Source organism: Necator americanus, chromosome I, assembly GCF_031761385.1.
Source record: "Necator americanus strain Aroian chromosome I, whole genome shotgun sequence".
In the NCBI taxonomy this organism is placed as follows: Eukaryota; Metazoa; Nematoda; class Chromadorea; order Rhabditida; family Ancylostomatidae; genus Necator; species Necator americanus.
Genome location: NC_087371.1, coordinates 16192324 through 16206637, shown reverse-complemented (window position 1 = coordinate 16206637; position 14314 = coordinate 16192324). Strand labels below are relative to the sequence as shown.

The 14314-nt window shown below is 40.0% G+C and overlaps 1 protein-coding gene across 1 annotated transcript; it reads right to left on the bottom strand.

Annotated features, from left to right (window-relative positions):
• Nucleotides 1-13874: 13874 nt before the first annotated feature.
• On the bottom strand, nt 13875-14300 carry RB195_005749 (uncharacterized protein; the record flags this gene model as incomplete). The annotated part of the gene is made up of 1 exon (XM_064178455.1): nt 13875-14300. One exon carries the CDS (start codon nt 14298-14300, stop codon nt 13875-13877), a length of 426 nt encoding a protein of 141 aa, XP_064035499.1.
• Between the last annotated feature and the right edge of the window lie 14 nt (nt 14301-14314).

Below are 14314 nucleotides of genomic sequence, written 5' to 3'. Positions count from 1 at the left end.
ACTCGCGGTGAATGCACACGTGCGTACATATATCAAGTGCATGTGATCTCTAAGTTTACATCAACCGAAAAGGTAGGGCTTCCAAAAATTAGCTGTTTACCCGGAAAAATACCACAAACCTCGGTAGGTACGCTGCAGATTACGGAACACAGAGAAAACAATAACAAAGCTGAGCTGGCACCGATACGGGCTATTTTTTGGCCGCAGATACTAGTGGTTTTAGATCTAATAGGTGTGGGAATACAGAGATTTTAGGTGGGGTAGAGATGCTAAGTGAAGGGAGGAACCACTCGATCTATTAAGAATGTGATCCAAAGGGCGATATGTTAAGACAAATGATTGACCTAGCGCTGAATTCAGAATTCGTGGAGAAACGCGAAAAGAACAGAAAAGAGGGATGGGACATTGAAATTTAGAGCATCTTTTGCTTGTCAAGGCAAAATTGAGCTGATGGGCTGACGAGCACGATAGATTGAAAAGATATTCACGTAGTAGAGTGAAGAACTGCTCCTAACGTATTTTTTTTAAATCGACTAGAGCAAACAGAAGGGGTGATTGTATCATTAAATACGAAAAGTACTTTTTCAAGTTTTGGAATTTGATTAATGCGAGTTAGTGGGGTGGAGTAAGGGCGCTGTCATTCACATAACTCGTAGCGATCTCATTGTGAGTTGATGCTGCTACTCCTCCTGCACAACGAACGATTGTGCACTATGGTTAATTATTTTAGGGAAAAACTTATTGAAAAAATTACTGGTTCGACTCTATATTTGGAAAAGATGGAGTAGCGTTCTCATAAATGGATGCGGCATTAACCAACTAGCGATTTCCTCCTCGTATTTTTATGCGATGGCAAAATTGATGAAAATAGCACAAATAATTGTTGCACACAACAAGAAGAATGAATCTATGTCGATAACATCAGGCGGCATCACGTGGATTTGCGATTTTATTCGAGTAAGACAAATAATAAGAGGAATTTGAATTATGTCAAAACATATGACAGCCTAAGGTCTTAGCGGATAGAATGTGCAAACACACGTGTGCGTAGGCGTGCATACATATGACGCCACATCATACTAATGGGATCCATGAAAAAAAGACTTCTTACTGGTATTGGAGACCTTGTTTGGAGTTGTAGTCGGAAGCGCCAAAAAACCGTTAAAAATAAAATAATTCAGAAGTTCTCACAGTTTTTAGGTACTACAACCAATTCTGGTAGGTTTGCTGCTGAAGTACCGGAAAAGAGATCCTGATCATGGTTACGGTAAAGTGGGAATTGTGCTGTTGTCGGCCGCCCGCAGTCCGATGACGTGAAAGCCCGCGATATCAGAGCAGCTGATAGCAGAACCGTCACCTCGTTAGCGCTTATTTTGATCAAAACCGCTCCGTCACGTCAGCACTAGCTGTCCTGGCTCCAGTCTCAATCACACAATTATAGAGAAAACTCTCACGAATAAGGATATCTTCTACAGTATCCACAACACAGGATTCGTCGTCGTTGAAGCGAAAAACGACGGGGTTTTTTCATGTCATTGAAGAACACATTAAAGAAGCCGTAAGTCGTTAGCAGGTGCCTCGTAGACGTCCGCTCAAAAAGCGGTAATAAGTTCACTCAATGTCGGGCGTATTTCGGAGAGAAAGTGTGCAATCTACCGTGAATCAGAATCTAAAGCGGCTCATACAGGAGACGGATATCATAGATGTCAGAAGGAATAGATGTGCCAGGGAGTTGTCGGGATATTGAGGATAGAAGATTGTGAGTATAAGTCAGAGAAGCTCCCGCTAAAGTCTATAGTTTTACTATTGAAAAAATTCAGCACTTCTGTACCCTGTTTTGATCATTTCAAAATTTTATTCTATTTCAATAGCGTGTGAGCACAAAACTTGGTTAGTCAGTTGCTTAATACATAGCAATGTGAATGTGGAAAATCTGGCGGCTCTTCCAGTGATTCAGAACGTAAAGAGCAGTTTCAGGCGTGCAAATGCGGTAAGCCTTGTAGAAGTCCGTGGAATCCCATCACCAGATTTTCAAAAGACTAGCTTTCCATAGCAAATTTCAATTTAGGCAGCCTGTGCAAAGCAATCCTGCCGGTTTTCTCTGCTCCTCAAATTATAGGTTTTTTTAAAATGAGAGTTGGAAGGACATCAGTGATGGTTCGGTGCCTATACTCATTTACAAAGTAATGTCTTTCAAGGTGATTGCATATGGGGTAAATGACACTTCCATGGCGTAATAGGATTGTATTCTACTTTGCAACTTCACAAACAAATTTTCAGGGTAGACGGATAACCGAAAACTGGGTCAGCAATAGGGATCAAAGATGCCGACAACCCATTTTATTACCTTTGACGGCTTTACATTGACACCAAGCTAGTTCAACGACGTACTTCTGCACAAAAACGCTGGAAACGTTTTACACAAAAGGGATTTGTTTTCCCTTTAGCAACATTTTTGTGTTGCAGAATTTCACCGAGAAAAAGTTGGAAATTCTCTTCTTCCAGTTGTTTATAGCTTCTTGTTTATTTATAGTTGGTGTTTTCCGAAGAGGATTGCGACAAAATGTAACATGCAGGAAAGTTTGAGGGAGACCTTCCGTGCTTGGAAATGGACATGTGACCGTGATTTTGCATTGCATCTAGTTTTAATATGTAAAACGTGCACCAAGAGTGATGAATTATGATCTCAGCTATGATTTTTCCGGAAATTTCTTCTAAAGCATGGGAAACATTCAAGATTGTGAGATTGCCAATGAATTATGAGTGCAACAATTTCCGCTCCTGTTTTTGCTTTTGCCTTTGATACTTCATGGAAGGAGACATATCAATCAAAGAGTACTCCAATCAAAATTATACTGGAAAGTTTTCATCGACGATTAAAACAGAGCAGAAATTTCTAGTTACCAGGTAACTCGTTTGTTAAAAGGGTGAATCGTAGACATCGGTACAAAGAGATCACATTCTTAAGAGTAGTGACGAGAGTATTTCGAGAAAAAGGATGGTCCTTGAAAGAAGCGAGATGTAGCCGGTATGATTCATTTTTGATAACGCAGATCAGCTTAGAAAGTCTTCAACATGCTTGGCTTAAAGGAATTGGTAACTTTGATGTCGGAAACTATCAGAGAGGTGGAATCACCATAAGTATCTTGTCTAAAAATTCTAATTTTCGTCATCTCATGGTTCAACGGAAATAATTCCAGTTAGCATTGAACTAGTTATCTAAAGTAGTGTTGGTTATGAACACCTATCCTCACTCTGAGCTTTCACCATCTGCGTCGTATATTGGTAACGTATATATTAGGTTAGGAACAGAAGGATTAGATACTGTTTAAGTCAACCGCTGCGGCGTGAGAAAAGTCATTGTGTAATTCTGGAGTAGCTTAACCCGTAGAAAAGAACAAATCATCAAAAAGAGCATGCAAGCATGGACTAATTTCCATATTCCTCGCAAAAAAACCTGGCGAAAACTGTAGACATAACGTACGGTGTTCATAGAGGACGGTTAGAGACCCACGGACCGAACATCGAGGCTCTTAAGTTGCATCGGCTTGGCGGCGATTACGGTATTTTGATAAATTACCCGACATTCAAGACACGACATTGATGTATTATGGATGGTATTGCAAATGAAATGGACAATTCTTCGTGACAAGAAATGGTAACGACGTTTCATGCAATATTCACGTGTTTTTTGACCCGCAATAAATCAATACATCGGTTTTCATCCAGATCGACTCAAATATCAAGTGAACAGTCTCAGAAGATTTAGCTCTGTTTCATGAATAATCCAATGTTTGCTTAAGTAAGACGCCTCGAAGTCTCAAAATCAGTGTGGTCAGTGCAAAGAGAAGAGGAGTTTGGTGAACACGTCTGTATCTCTAGCGCTTGGATCAATGAAAGAAAAGAATCAATATCAATAGATACGATAAATAGAGTAATCAAACGCTTCCGCTGTGTACAAACTTCTCATACTTAAGCAGCAAATGATCAAGGTAAACACTTGACGGGTGATCAGTTAGAATGAAACGTCAAGAAACTCGCATAACTCGCGGAATCAGTACTATAACAAGTTTGTGGATGAACTGGTAGCAACTGATTTCGGAACTATACCAATTTCGAATGCATTTTGTGACTTTTGCAGATAAACACCTCAAACCTAGTGAAATTATTTGGACTCTCTCTGCACTACTCTTCCCTCTAATTGTCTCTGGTGCTACTTTCTTCTTTCCACTTTCTTATGACATGTAGAATTAGAATCAGGCATGCAAAAGCCCACAGATTTTATCTATCCTTTCGTCAAGAAAAGAAGAATTATTTTCATTCATTAGGTACTCAATCTAATGCAAAGTCTGAATTATAAATGTCGTAACAGCAATTGCTGATACTTTAGATACCTTTAGATTTAGTAGAAACAAAAGATAAGTTATTAGGACAGTTAAAATTGTGATTACTTCCTCTAAAGATGTTTGAGATAGGTTTGATGTTTGAGAGAGAGAAAAAGAAGCAGGCAGGATTGATCTTTTGTAATTCCTTTGTGAATCCTTATCAAATCTTAAGGAAAGAACAAAGACCTGTGAAGAAAGAAGTCATCGCTTTTGAAAAAGCGCCTTTGAAAAGCAGGCAGACGGGGGTAGAAATTTCCAGAGTCACGGATTTATGAACGTGTACCCAATTTCTACGCAAGCCCAACAAGCTTTGGCATGGCGAATAAAGCGAGAAGTGGTTCTGAAAGTTTCGTTCGACTAGCCTGAAAAAGAAGGACAGATTTTAAAAAAAGCCAAATGTGAAGTGCAGTTATTTCACATAAACGTGTAATGTAGTTGGGTAGAGTTGATGATAGAACAACGTCAACCTAATAAAAATCAACGAAGCCCGAAGAAAACTTAATGACGTCATCTCAAAGGAATCTAATCGAAAGTGACAGTTCGTCATTACGATAGATTGAAACACCGGTCGTCCCGGTTACAGATACGTAGTTTGTCGATCAATCGATACCCCGTCGGGCCACTGATAGCAACAGCAGCAGCAGCAGCAGCGGTAATACGGGGCGTCAGCACGGGGGAGTGCGGAAAGAACGAGGTTTGTGTGCTTGCTCCCGTGAGTGAGTGAGTGTGTGTATTTGAGGAAGCGGATAGTTGCTCTGCGCGAACGAGTTTGTGCGAGGTTAATATTATCAAACCCGGTCGTTATCAACACAACAAACCCCGCCCGGCCAGCTGGCGGAAAAAGAGGTGCCAACGGCGTTTTTTCTGCATGTTTCCAGCGGGAGGGGTGCGGTCGCACTTTATCATTGCATTCCTGGATGTTATATTGATAAGATGAGTGAAGGGTAATCAGCTGATCACAAGCACTTCACTCACTTCAGCCACTGTTTTGAATTTGAAACGATGGAATCGTTTCAAATTCAAAACAAAAAGACTGTATTGATCATGAGGAGAGCTTTCAATTTCGAAAGAATCCGAAAACTTTCTTAGCAAATGATCTAGGACTTTCTCTATGGTAAAGGTCCAATTGTCATTTGATTTGATCTAGATTTGAACGTATGTTTTTTTGGGAAGAGTAGTTGTAACATACAAGAATCCCGCTGAAAACGTTCATTTGACTATATAAATTTTTTCTAGTTAAACTTGCTCAAAGTAATAATCTTGGTGCCTAATATGCCGCTCGATTTGATCAGGTCGATCTCGTTGTAGCTTCAAGCTCGTCGCTTGAATAGTAAGCGGATAGAGTAAAACGTTTGAACTTCCATCCATTTGGACGAGGGGAAAATTTGAGACATTCGAGTTTTGAAATTGAGACAGAGATTTGCGACATTTCGAACATTTTATTTTGATTTCTAGCTCTCTATGTCAAATTCAAACTTCTCTGCAGCGAACAATGTTCTAAGCTAAATTCAACGCCCTAAACGTTATGTTTTCCCAAAAGCAATGCGGTATCCCAAACCCATTTTCTTATCTTCCTAGAAACACTTTCATGTTATTCTTTGTTTCCGCCATTGCCGCGTAGGGTCTTCTGAAGTCTTTCAGGGCTGTAAAAAAACCTTTTGAAGTTGGGTGAAGTAAATTACCACTCCATTACTTTGCAACTTTAGAAGAGAAGATTTCAACATGATCCCTTGTTGAGGCTTTATTAGAAGAGAAGAACACAAACGCATTTAGAAGAAGGCGAACCCAAAGGTATTAGGAATATTGTAAATACATCTGCTCTTCATCTATTTGGAAAAGTATTCATATGAAAAAAACAAGGTTCGTTCATATTTTGACGGTTTTGAGAGAATTGGAGTTGTTAAAGGATCTAAAGGTAGCTGGAGTGAAAAGACCGACAAATAACCTACACATATGTTATGAAATGATCATCTACATTTGATGGATACACTATTGTTGTCGCTAGAAATTGTATGTGCATTGTAGTCCGGCATAGTTTTCCTTCCGACACACTAAATTTTACTTTATTCACGATTTTGAACAGCTTGAAAATGTGGCCTAAGCTACCCTACTCTTTTTTGGAAAGGACTTTACTGCTGAATCATTCGCTATCAATTGAAAAATTTTAGCGATAAATGAGAATGTCGTCGAACGGTCACACTCCGAATCAATCAACGGCGATCACAATTACTGATCACCTTGTCATCTCGATCTCAAAGAGAACTATCAACCGATATAAGAGAGAACTCTTTACCTAGAATTCTAGATCAGAAACTTAGAAAAACACTAGAACGAACTCTCTTTGCCAAATGTATAATGACGGCAAGTTCTCAAAAAAAATTGCCTTTTTTCAGAAAATGCAGCGGACCTTGCAATGTGCCGAAATGGATGAGAAAGACAGTCGATAGAAAACGTCACCGCCTTAAAAGGAAAAACTGACATGTATTCATTTGAAAAACGATGACCATATGTCACGTCCTTGACGATACGGTAAGCATACACGCACAACATGCACAACATCGGAAGCGTCAATGTGGCGCCACTTACCGTAACCTGTGCTACATGAGCAGCATTGCCGAATCCTTGTTTGTGGCTATGATGGCTACCGTAATAAGGGACTGGTAAATGTTTGAATGTAGAAAGAGAATGACAGATAAGTTGTAGATGAAACAAGTAGAAATGTGGAAAAGCACGTTGAAGAACTGTTTTTTCTTACTTGTTTTCGTGCAGACATTGTAGAGCGGTGATTATGCGCTCGTATAAGCTCCGAATCTTACGTTGATTGGGACACTTGCAACGCACATCAGTGGAGGCATTTTTGTCCACTGAGTACTACACACAGGGACTGTTGAACATCACCTTCAAGCTCATGCACATCCCAGTTTCTGTTCAACAATAACTTGGCAGGTAGTGGCTACCGATAAGCGTTGCGGTTGCACGGAGCCACATCAGTAACGATGCTCTTACGTGTTGATGGGATCGAAAGCTTCGACTCTAGCATTTTGCGCACGTAACGAATAAACTCAATTTTTCTTGCTCACCTTTGATAAAAGATGTCTTTCGAACCTTCGTTGTTGACGAATGCTGTCTACGTTACCCATTTTCGTGGAGAAATATAGGTAATCACTCCTCGACTTCTCATCTTTCTTGTCTCTTAACGTTTCTAACATCATCCCAGATGTAAAGAGGTGAGGAAGCTCTTACCTGTGAATTTAGAATTGTAGAGGTTTTACAAGTTCTATAGGAAAGCAGCACAATTGCAATTGTACGAGAAATATTGCAACCTCGTTGCACTTCTGAAAGGAGGAGTTGTCGGCAGTGGTATTATAAACAATGAGAATAGATCAAAAAGGATTTTCTGCAACGTTTTTATGTTTTACGTGAGTGAAAGAAACACAACAGCCACATGAACTCAAGTTAAGATGACCCATCGATGTTTGTTAACCTTTTGATAGTGAAAGGTTTAGGAAAAAGAGGAGTAGCCAAGAAGCAGGATGGGTCTTCAATTCAAGGTGTGGAAGTACAGCCCCTTCTTTGCGCACAAAAAGAACGTCAAAAAATATCCGTCACGCATTTTTTTGAGAAATATACTGAATTATGAAGAAGCTTTGTGAAATATGCGCTAAAGTTTTCAAAAAAATGGGTACATTTACAAGGGCAATATTCTACTTAGATAATGAAGCACCATTTAACCAAATTTGTTCGCCCGACCAATTTCTTGATCGTGTGCCAACAAAGTAGGTTAAATGGTGGTGGGACAAAGTTGGTCACTTTCTACAGGACGGGGTTTGTATCTTTTACTGCATTTCATAGCTCTCTTGAAATAGCAATAATAAATGTCTATATTGGTGAGGGAGGGCGGGTGTAGCGCAGTCGTATCCTTAGCGATCCGCAGTCGTATCCTCTCATCCCCTGGAGGTGTTGGTACCAGACTTGTCTGCCACACTGATTTGGCACATCGGCTCGCCCTTGCAAGTCACTGTAAAGCTGCTGCGCGTTCATTAAACCTCGAACGAATTTTAAATTGAAGTCAAACCGCATCGCCATAGGTAATGATCAAAGCACTTTGTCCACTTTACTGATGGTGTCAGGATAATTTAGGAATTTGATGCGTAGCGCGGATAAGGAGCTATTCAAGTCACTCATCGAATCTACATGAATACTATAGCTTTTTGAACGATATGATTGAAAACGGTTCGAAAGGATTTCGAATTTTAAGTTTCTTACATTTTCTCTCTTCAGAATTATCCACTAGAGCTATAATAGCGGTATTTTGAGGTGTTTCGCCAGAACTCTGGATTTTCTCATCCAGCCCTTGAAAAAGACAGAGTTTTTCTTGCAAATGGGATCCTGCTCGATCAATGAGCTGTTGACAGAAAAAATATAATATCGTAATATGTGTTTCTAATCCAGGCAGGACAATTTTTGAGCAGGTCAAACTGAACGCGATCGCTTTTTCGGCAAATGTCTGAAGACAGTTCAAGTCATTAAATGTGACGTAGAGTGAAATCCCTTGTTCAGTTGTTTTTTTTCAAAGGGGGAGTGATCGGAAAAGGAGATTTGCTTGTTTGGTTAATTATTGGTTGCCTGGGCTAACTTATTAAAGTTCCTGCAAAAGCTCTCGAGACATATTGCTTCGATGCTATTGTATTTGCTCTTGTGCACATTGTCGATATGCCGCTTTACATTGTTAAGAGAGAAAATACTGCAGTACTCATTTTCACCTACAGGGTAATAAATACAGTAAACCGTAATATAGGAAAATGAAAAAAAAATTGTTATGACTTCCACAAGAAAAAGTAGTCCGAACGGATGAAGCGTTCACCCGATATACGAGAAGACCCGGACCTCATAGATCACCGTCAATCGCCATCTTTGTCATGAGGCAATAAATGGGCTGGCGGAATTACCCTACGCGATCACATTAAAACTCGTACGCGCTCACCGCGCCTGCTTTGAGATGCCGCGGCCAGCAGCACAACGACCGAGTCGAGCGTTGTTCAGGGTAAAGCGTGTAGTTGGGGAAAAAAGCTCTACTAGAAACGAGCCCTCATAGAAGACCCTTTTAAAAAGGATTCTCTTGTATTGTTCTTACTAGTAGAGTCGTTCAGCAAATTAAAAATTATTACAATCAAAAATAAAGTATAATAAGTAGAATTAAAGAAACAAATTAATGCTTAATAAATATATTAAATTAAATTTAAGTAATGTGATGTAATAAATGAGTAATAAATAACAGCGCTATAAGCATAAGTTCAAAATGAAAAAAAACAACTGAAAACGATGGAGAACACGTTTTAAAGCCATTTTCACAATATTTCTTACTACCTAGACACAATTGTACGTACCCACAGTGACTACAGGCGATGAATAGCTCGCAACCGTAATTTTGGCTTTTGTGAAACGGGAAGGGATTACTAAGAAGAACGCTTTACCATCTTTTCTAAAATTGTGTTTCCAGCATTGCTTACAGCACTACATAAGGCGTGATTTAGCGGTGATTTTAGCTAATAACATGTGCCATGATCGGAAGTGATCGGTTATGTTAAATTAAACATGAATGACGAACTTTAGAAGAAACGTAGTGAAACAAACAATAGTGCGTTTTGTAGAGGAAGATTAGCTCTCTTAAATTTTATCCTTTCTAGAGACTCTGTTTTTTTTTTGAAGCCAGTTGAGAATTTGAGCAAACTATTCAACTTTTTCTCAACTAACTTTTTGGAGAATGATGGGCAATTGGAAAAAATTGAAAATAAATTTCAAAAGCAAAAATACTCTTCAATAACATGCTTTGAACTGAATTACTTCTGCCTCTGTAGCTGAGTTGTTGGACTTTGTTCAAAGTCATGCTGATTTTGGGGCAGTTGAAAGTTCGAATTTTCTTAAATAAAATCCTTAACTACAAATTTTGATCTCTCTCAAAAGCTAGTCAAAGAAAGTTGAGTTAAAGTTAAGTTAGAAGGAAAGTTAGCTAGTTAAAGAATTTGAAGAAAAATTTAGAATATTTCTCAATTAGATTTCAAAATTGTTTTTAGGAAAGTAAGAAACACCGAACTTTGCCTTAAATGTGGGCAAAATCTGTCTCTGCAAGACTGTATTGCATGAAATAGCTACTAGTATCGGTATTCAGAATCTCCTGAAATCTACTTTGGACTTGTTTTATCCCAATTTCCGTCTTTTGATGTCTTCTTTCGCTCGGTAACCACATCGAAATTGCTTCGTTTGAGTGACAATTTGGAAATTCATCATTGTTAGACGAGAAGTGCGCTGCTTAAACTCTTTGACGCTGAATGCAAAAATATTGCTTCTGTTGGAGGTTGATCCCTGACGGCATCAGTAAGAGAGACAATAATAACTGCCCTTATCGAAACCGCATAAATATGGCAACCGTGTTTCTATTCTGCCTTCACTTACTGCTCTTATACTCATGTTAGCTTCGAAAGATCTCGTTAGTCAACCATTTCAAAGCGAATTTTTGGCACCGCGTGTCCATCGCGATCTTCAGCATATAGAACTGGCTGCAACGGAGGAGTCTCGAAGCAATGTGCAAGCTGGGCCGGAGAATGAAGTTTGTCTAGCACGACCTCCTAGTACTAATATGTACTTTGCCATCTCTTAGTTTAGTTCTCAGTTAAATTTCTTTTATATAAAATAATAGGTTGTGATGTAAATGTAGTAGAGACAGATCTTGTCTACATTTAAGCAAAGGTTGGTGTTTCTTGTTTTCCTCGTTTTTCGAAATCTAGTAGAGAAATATTCTAAACTTTTCCAAAATTTCGAGCTTTTTTCAGCTATCTTTTGAACCAAAACACCCATAGAGATCAAAACTTGCGGTACTGTATATCTAAAACTACAGAGGAACTACACCCCTCGATTGCCAGTAAGGTTGTATCTCGATCGCAGCCGATCTTAAGTGCGCTACTCCGAGCAAGCGCAACCGCAGGTCTGCTGTGACGCCAAAATTCAGGTGGTTTTGATCCGACTGTAGTCTGATGAGGTCCCAAAACTGTTATGCATATTTAAAAAATGTTTCAAGTGTTACTGGTGTCTTGAAAGACTGGGTTTGTGTATTTGTAAAATTGCAATTTTTTGTAAATCTACATTGGTTTATTTACAATTCATAGTAGAATGCCTTCACGTATCACACAGTCCCTTCTAACAATTCTTAAGCTTCTTAAACTACAAAAATACTTGCTTTAAGTTCGCAGTTGAAGCAAATATTTTTGTACGTGTGTTGGAGTATGTTCGAGGCTATCGCGTCTCTTACATTACTGAAAGTTCAAAATGCAAATATTTGGAATTTTTTTGATAAGATTCAACACTTTTTTTCAAAAGGTTTTCCCTGCTTTCTTCCCGGTTCCCGCAGAGGAGAATGCAAACTGTTTGAGAATTTCCAGGTTTCTTTGAATATTAGCATTCCATAGTATAATCGTGAACTACTTTTCCTTAGTGAAACCAAAATTGTTATCCATCTTTATTTTGGGTAACGTCTTGGCATTGTCGCCTTGTTTAGAGCTTGTAAAATCAAAGACACATGTAATCTACTCCTTCAAACGCCTTGTCATTCCACAAAAGACTAAGTACACAGATAACTCAAAGACAACATCAAAGGGGAGACCAAAATTAGTGCTCACCTTGACAATCGTAAAACTGCGATGTTAGTGGACGAACGGTTGTAAGAGTTGGATCGCTAATAGTGACTAATAACGATGCCAATTGCATCAGGCCCCTTAGGTGAAAATCCAAATAAGTCTTGGTACGACGCCAGCTCAATGGTCACAGTGATGTATTCTTCTTTACGAATCATGATTGGACTTTTGCATGTTATGCAAAGCGCTTCCAATGTTTTTCGCGCTAGAACGTTTGATTCGCGTGCCAAGATGGTGACTGCTATTTTGAGAGGTATGTTATCATGACACTATCTCCGATAAGCACTTAAAGTGGTTGATAATCTTGACATTACAAGCCTATTTGGATGCTCCTTAATCCGGATTTCAGATGAGCAGATAGGCGACATAGTTCGGTATCTCAGCTTCTTCAGATTCGCAGGTGGTAGGTCCACTACTTTGTTTGAGTCTTGCTGTAGTAAGCGTAAGCATAACCCTACCGTCTTAAGTTTGCTCGCACCTCTTTGCAAAGAGCAAGCTTACAACTAGGAAAACCCAAAGACATCTTGCTGCCGTTTCTCAATGTCCAGGTTCATTTGGACAGGGGAAATTGGAGGAACAAAGTGGTACGAAAAGCTGAGTTCGAGGAACATTCTCATTCACTATCATTCTTCTCACCTCTGGAAGACCAAAAAGGACAGTCATTGAAAATATGTTTAAACAGCTGCAACGGTTTCATCTGTGGCTCAAGGGCGCATTGCGTCCGTGGATATATCTCACCACATTGTTCAGTATCTAGTGGGTGCTTACCAAAATTTTCGCCTTTCAAGACGAAGCCATCTAACACAGCACCGGCGCTACATGGCAAAAAAGAAGGCAAAAATTTCTTTCTGCTTTCAATCTATTCCGAATGTTATAAGCAATGCAGCGCGAGCAAGCATACGATAGGTGGGTCTGCAAGACTCAGTCAGAGTAGTGGACATACCACCTGCGAAACTGAAGAAGCTGAGACACCAAATTCTGACGTATTTCCGAATGAAAGGCAAGGGGATTTCGTGATATCGGGAGTCATCTATTTGATCACCTGTCAATTATGTGTTGCTGAGTACATTGGCGAAACAGGAAGAGCACTATGTACTCGGGTCAAAGAGGACCTGGATGGGTTCGTAAAGTCAAAATAGTCGACACCTTCAGGTGTTCTTCGCAGACAGTGTCATGAAGACACCCACTTCAAAATAGCGCAGTCGTGTCAAGTGAATTCGACATTCCGGCGCGGAAAACATTATATGATTGCTACACAACAGTTAAAAGTCCAACCATGAATCGTTGAGAGGTATACATCGCTTTGAGCAACGAGCTGGCGTCGTATCAAGACCTGTGGTGGTTTTGATCTACGGGGCCAGATGCAGGGAGCATCGTCATTAGTTACTATTAGCCGCACGAGTCTTACAACAGGTGGTCCGCTAACATCGCGGTTTTACGACTGTCAAGATTAGGACTAATTTTGGTGTGCTCTTCTAAAGTTGCCTTTGCGTAATTTGTTTGCTAGGAATAGTAATTTGTGACCTGTCCATCATGAACGAACCTAAAGCTGGCTCTTGGAGTGCCACCTGCTGTGTTAAAGCCGTGATCACTGTTTCTTCCTGTGACCGCGTTGGATCAGTGGATGGATTCACTGCATGGTGTGGGTTCGCGAGCTAGCCGTCTTCAGGTTTTACAACTGTCTTTCCCATTCTACTGGCAATGATGGACGTCCTTTCGGGATCCTCGAGCTGATTGCCTTCGAAGCTGTTTGTGGATTGTCGTACACGGTATATATTGGTGGGTTCCATGAGTCCACTGGCTAACGTAGAAATTTAGATTTGTCCTGGATTATCCTGGAACTCTTGGTCAATCCTCGAGTACCAGCATTGGCTGGATTTTCTGTGGTCGGGACATAGCGGAATTCGACTGTCACGTCTTCCGAACGTAGTGCTCCTATGATGTTCCGGATCTCCTTCAGACGATTATCCGCTAGTCTTTCGAGTTGTCGGTTGTGTATACCGCCCCAGCGGTATCTGAGAATCCGAGAATATGAAGATACCGCTTCAGCGAGTCTGGTAGTTGAGTATTTATTGCTTGTGTTAGTGGAAATTAATTGTGCAACTCTGGCTCCTACTCCGAATGCGTTCACTTCGAGTTTAAGATGGTTGTCTTCAATCGTATTGACGGAAGTTTGCACCTGGCCATCATTAATGTCGATTCGTGTTGAAGTAGCACATATGTGCATGAACACATGGCCAT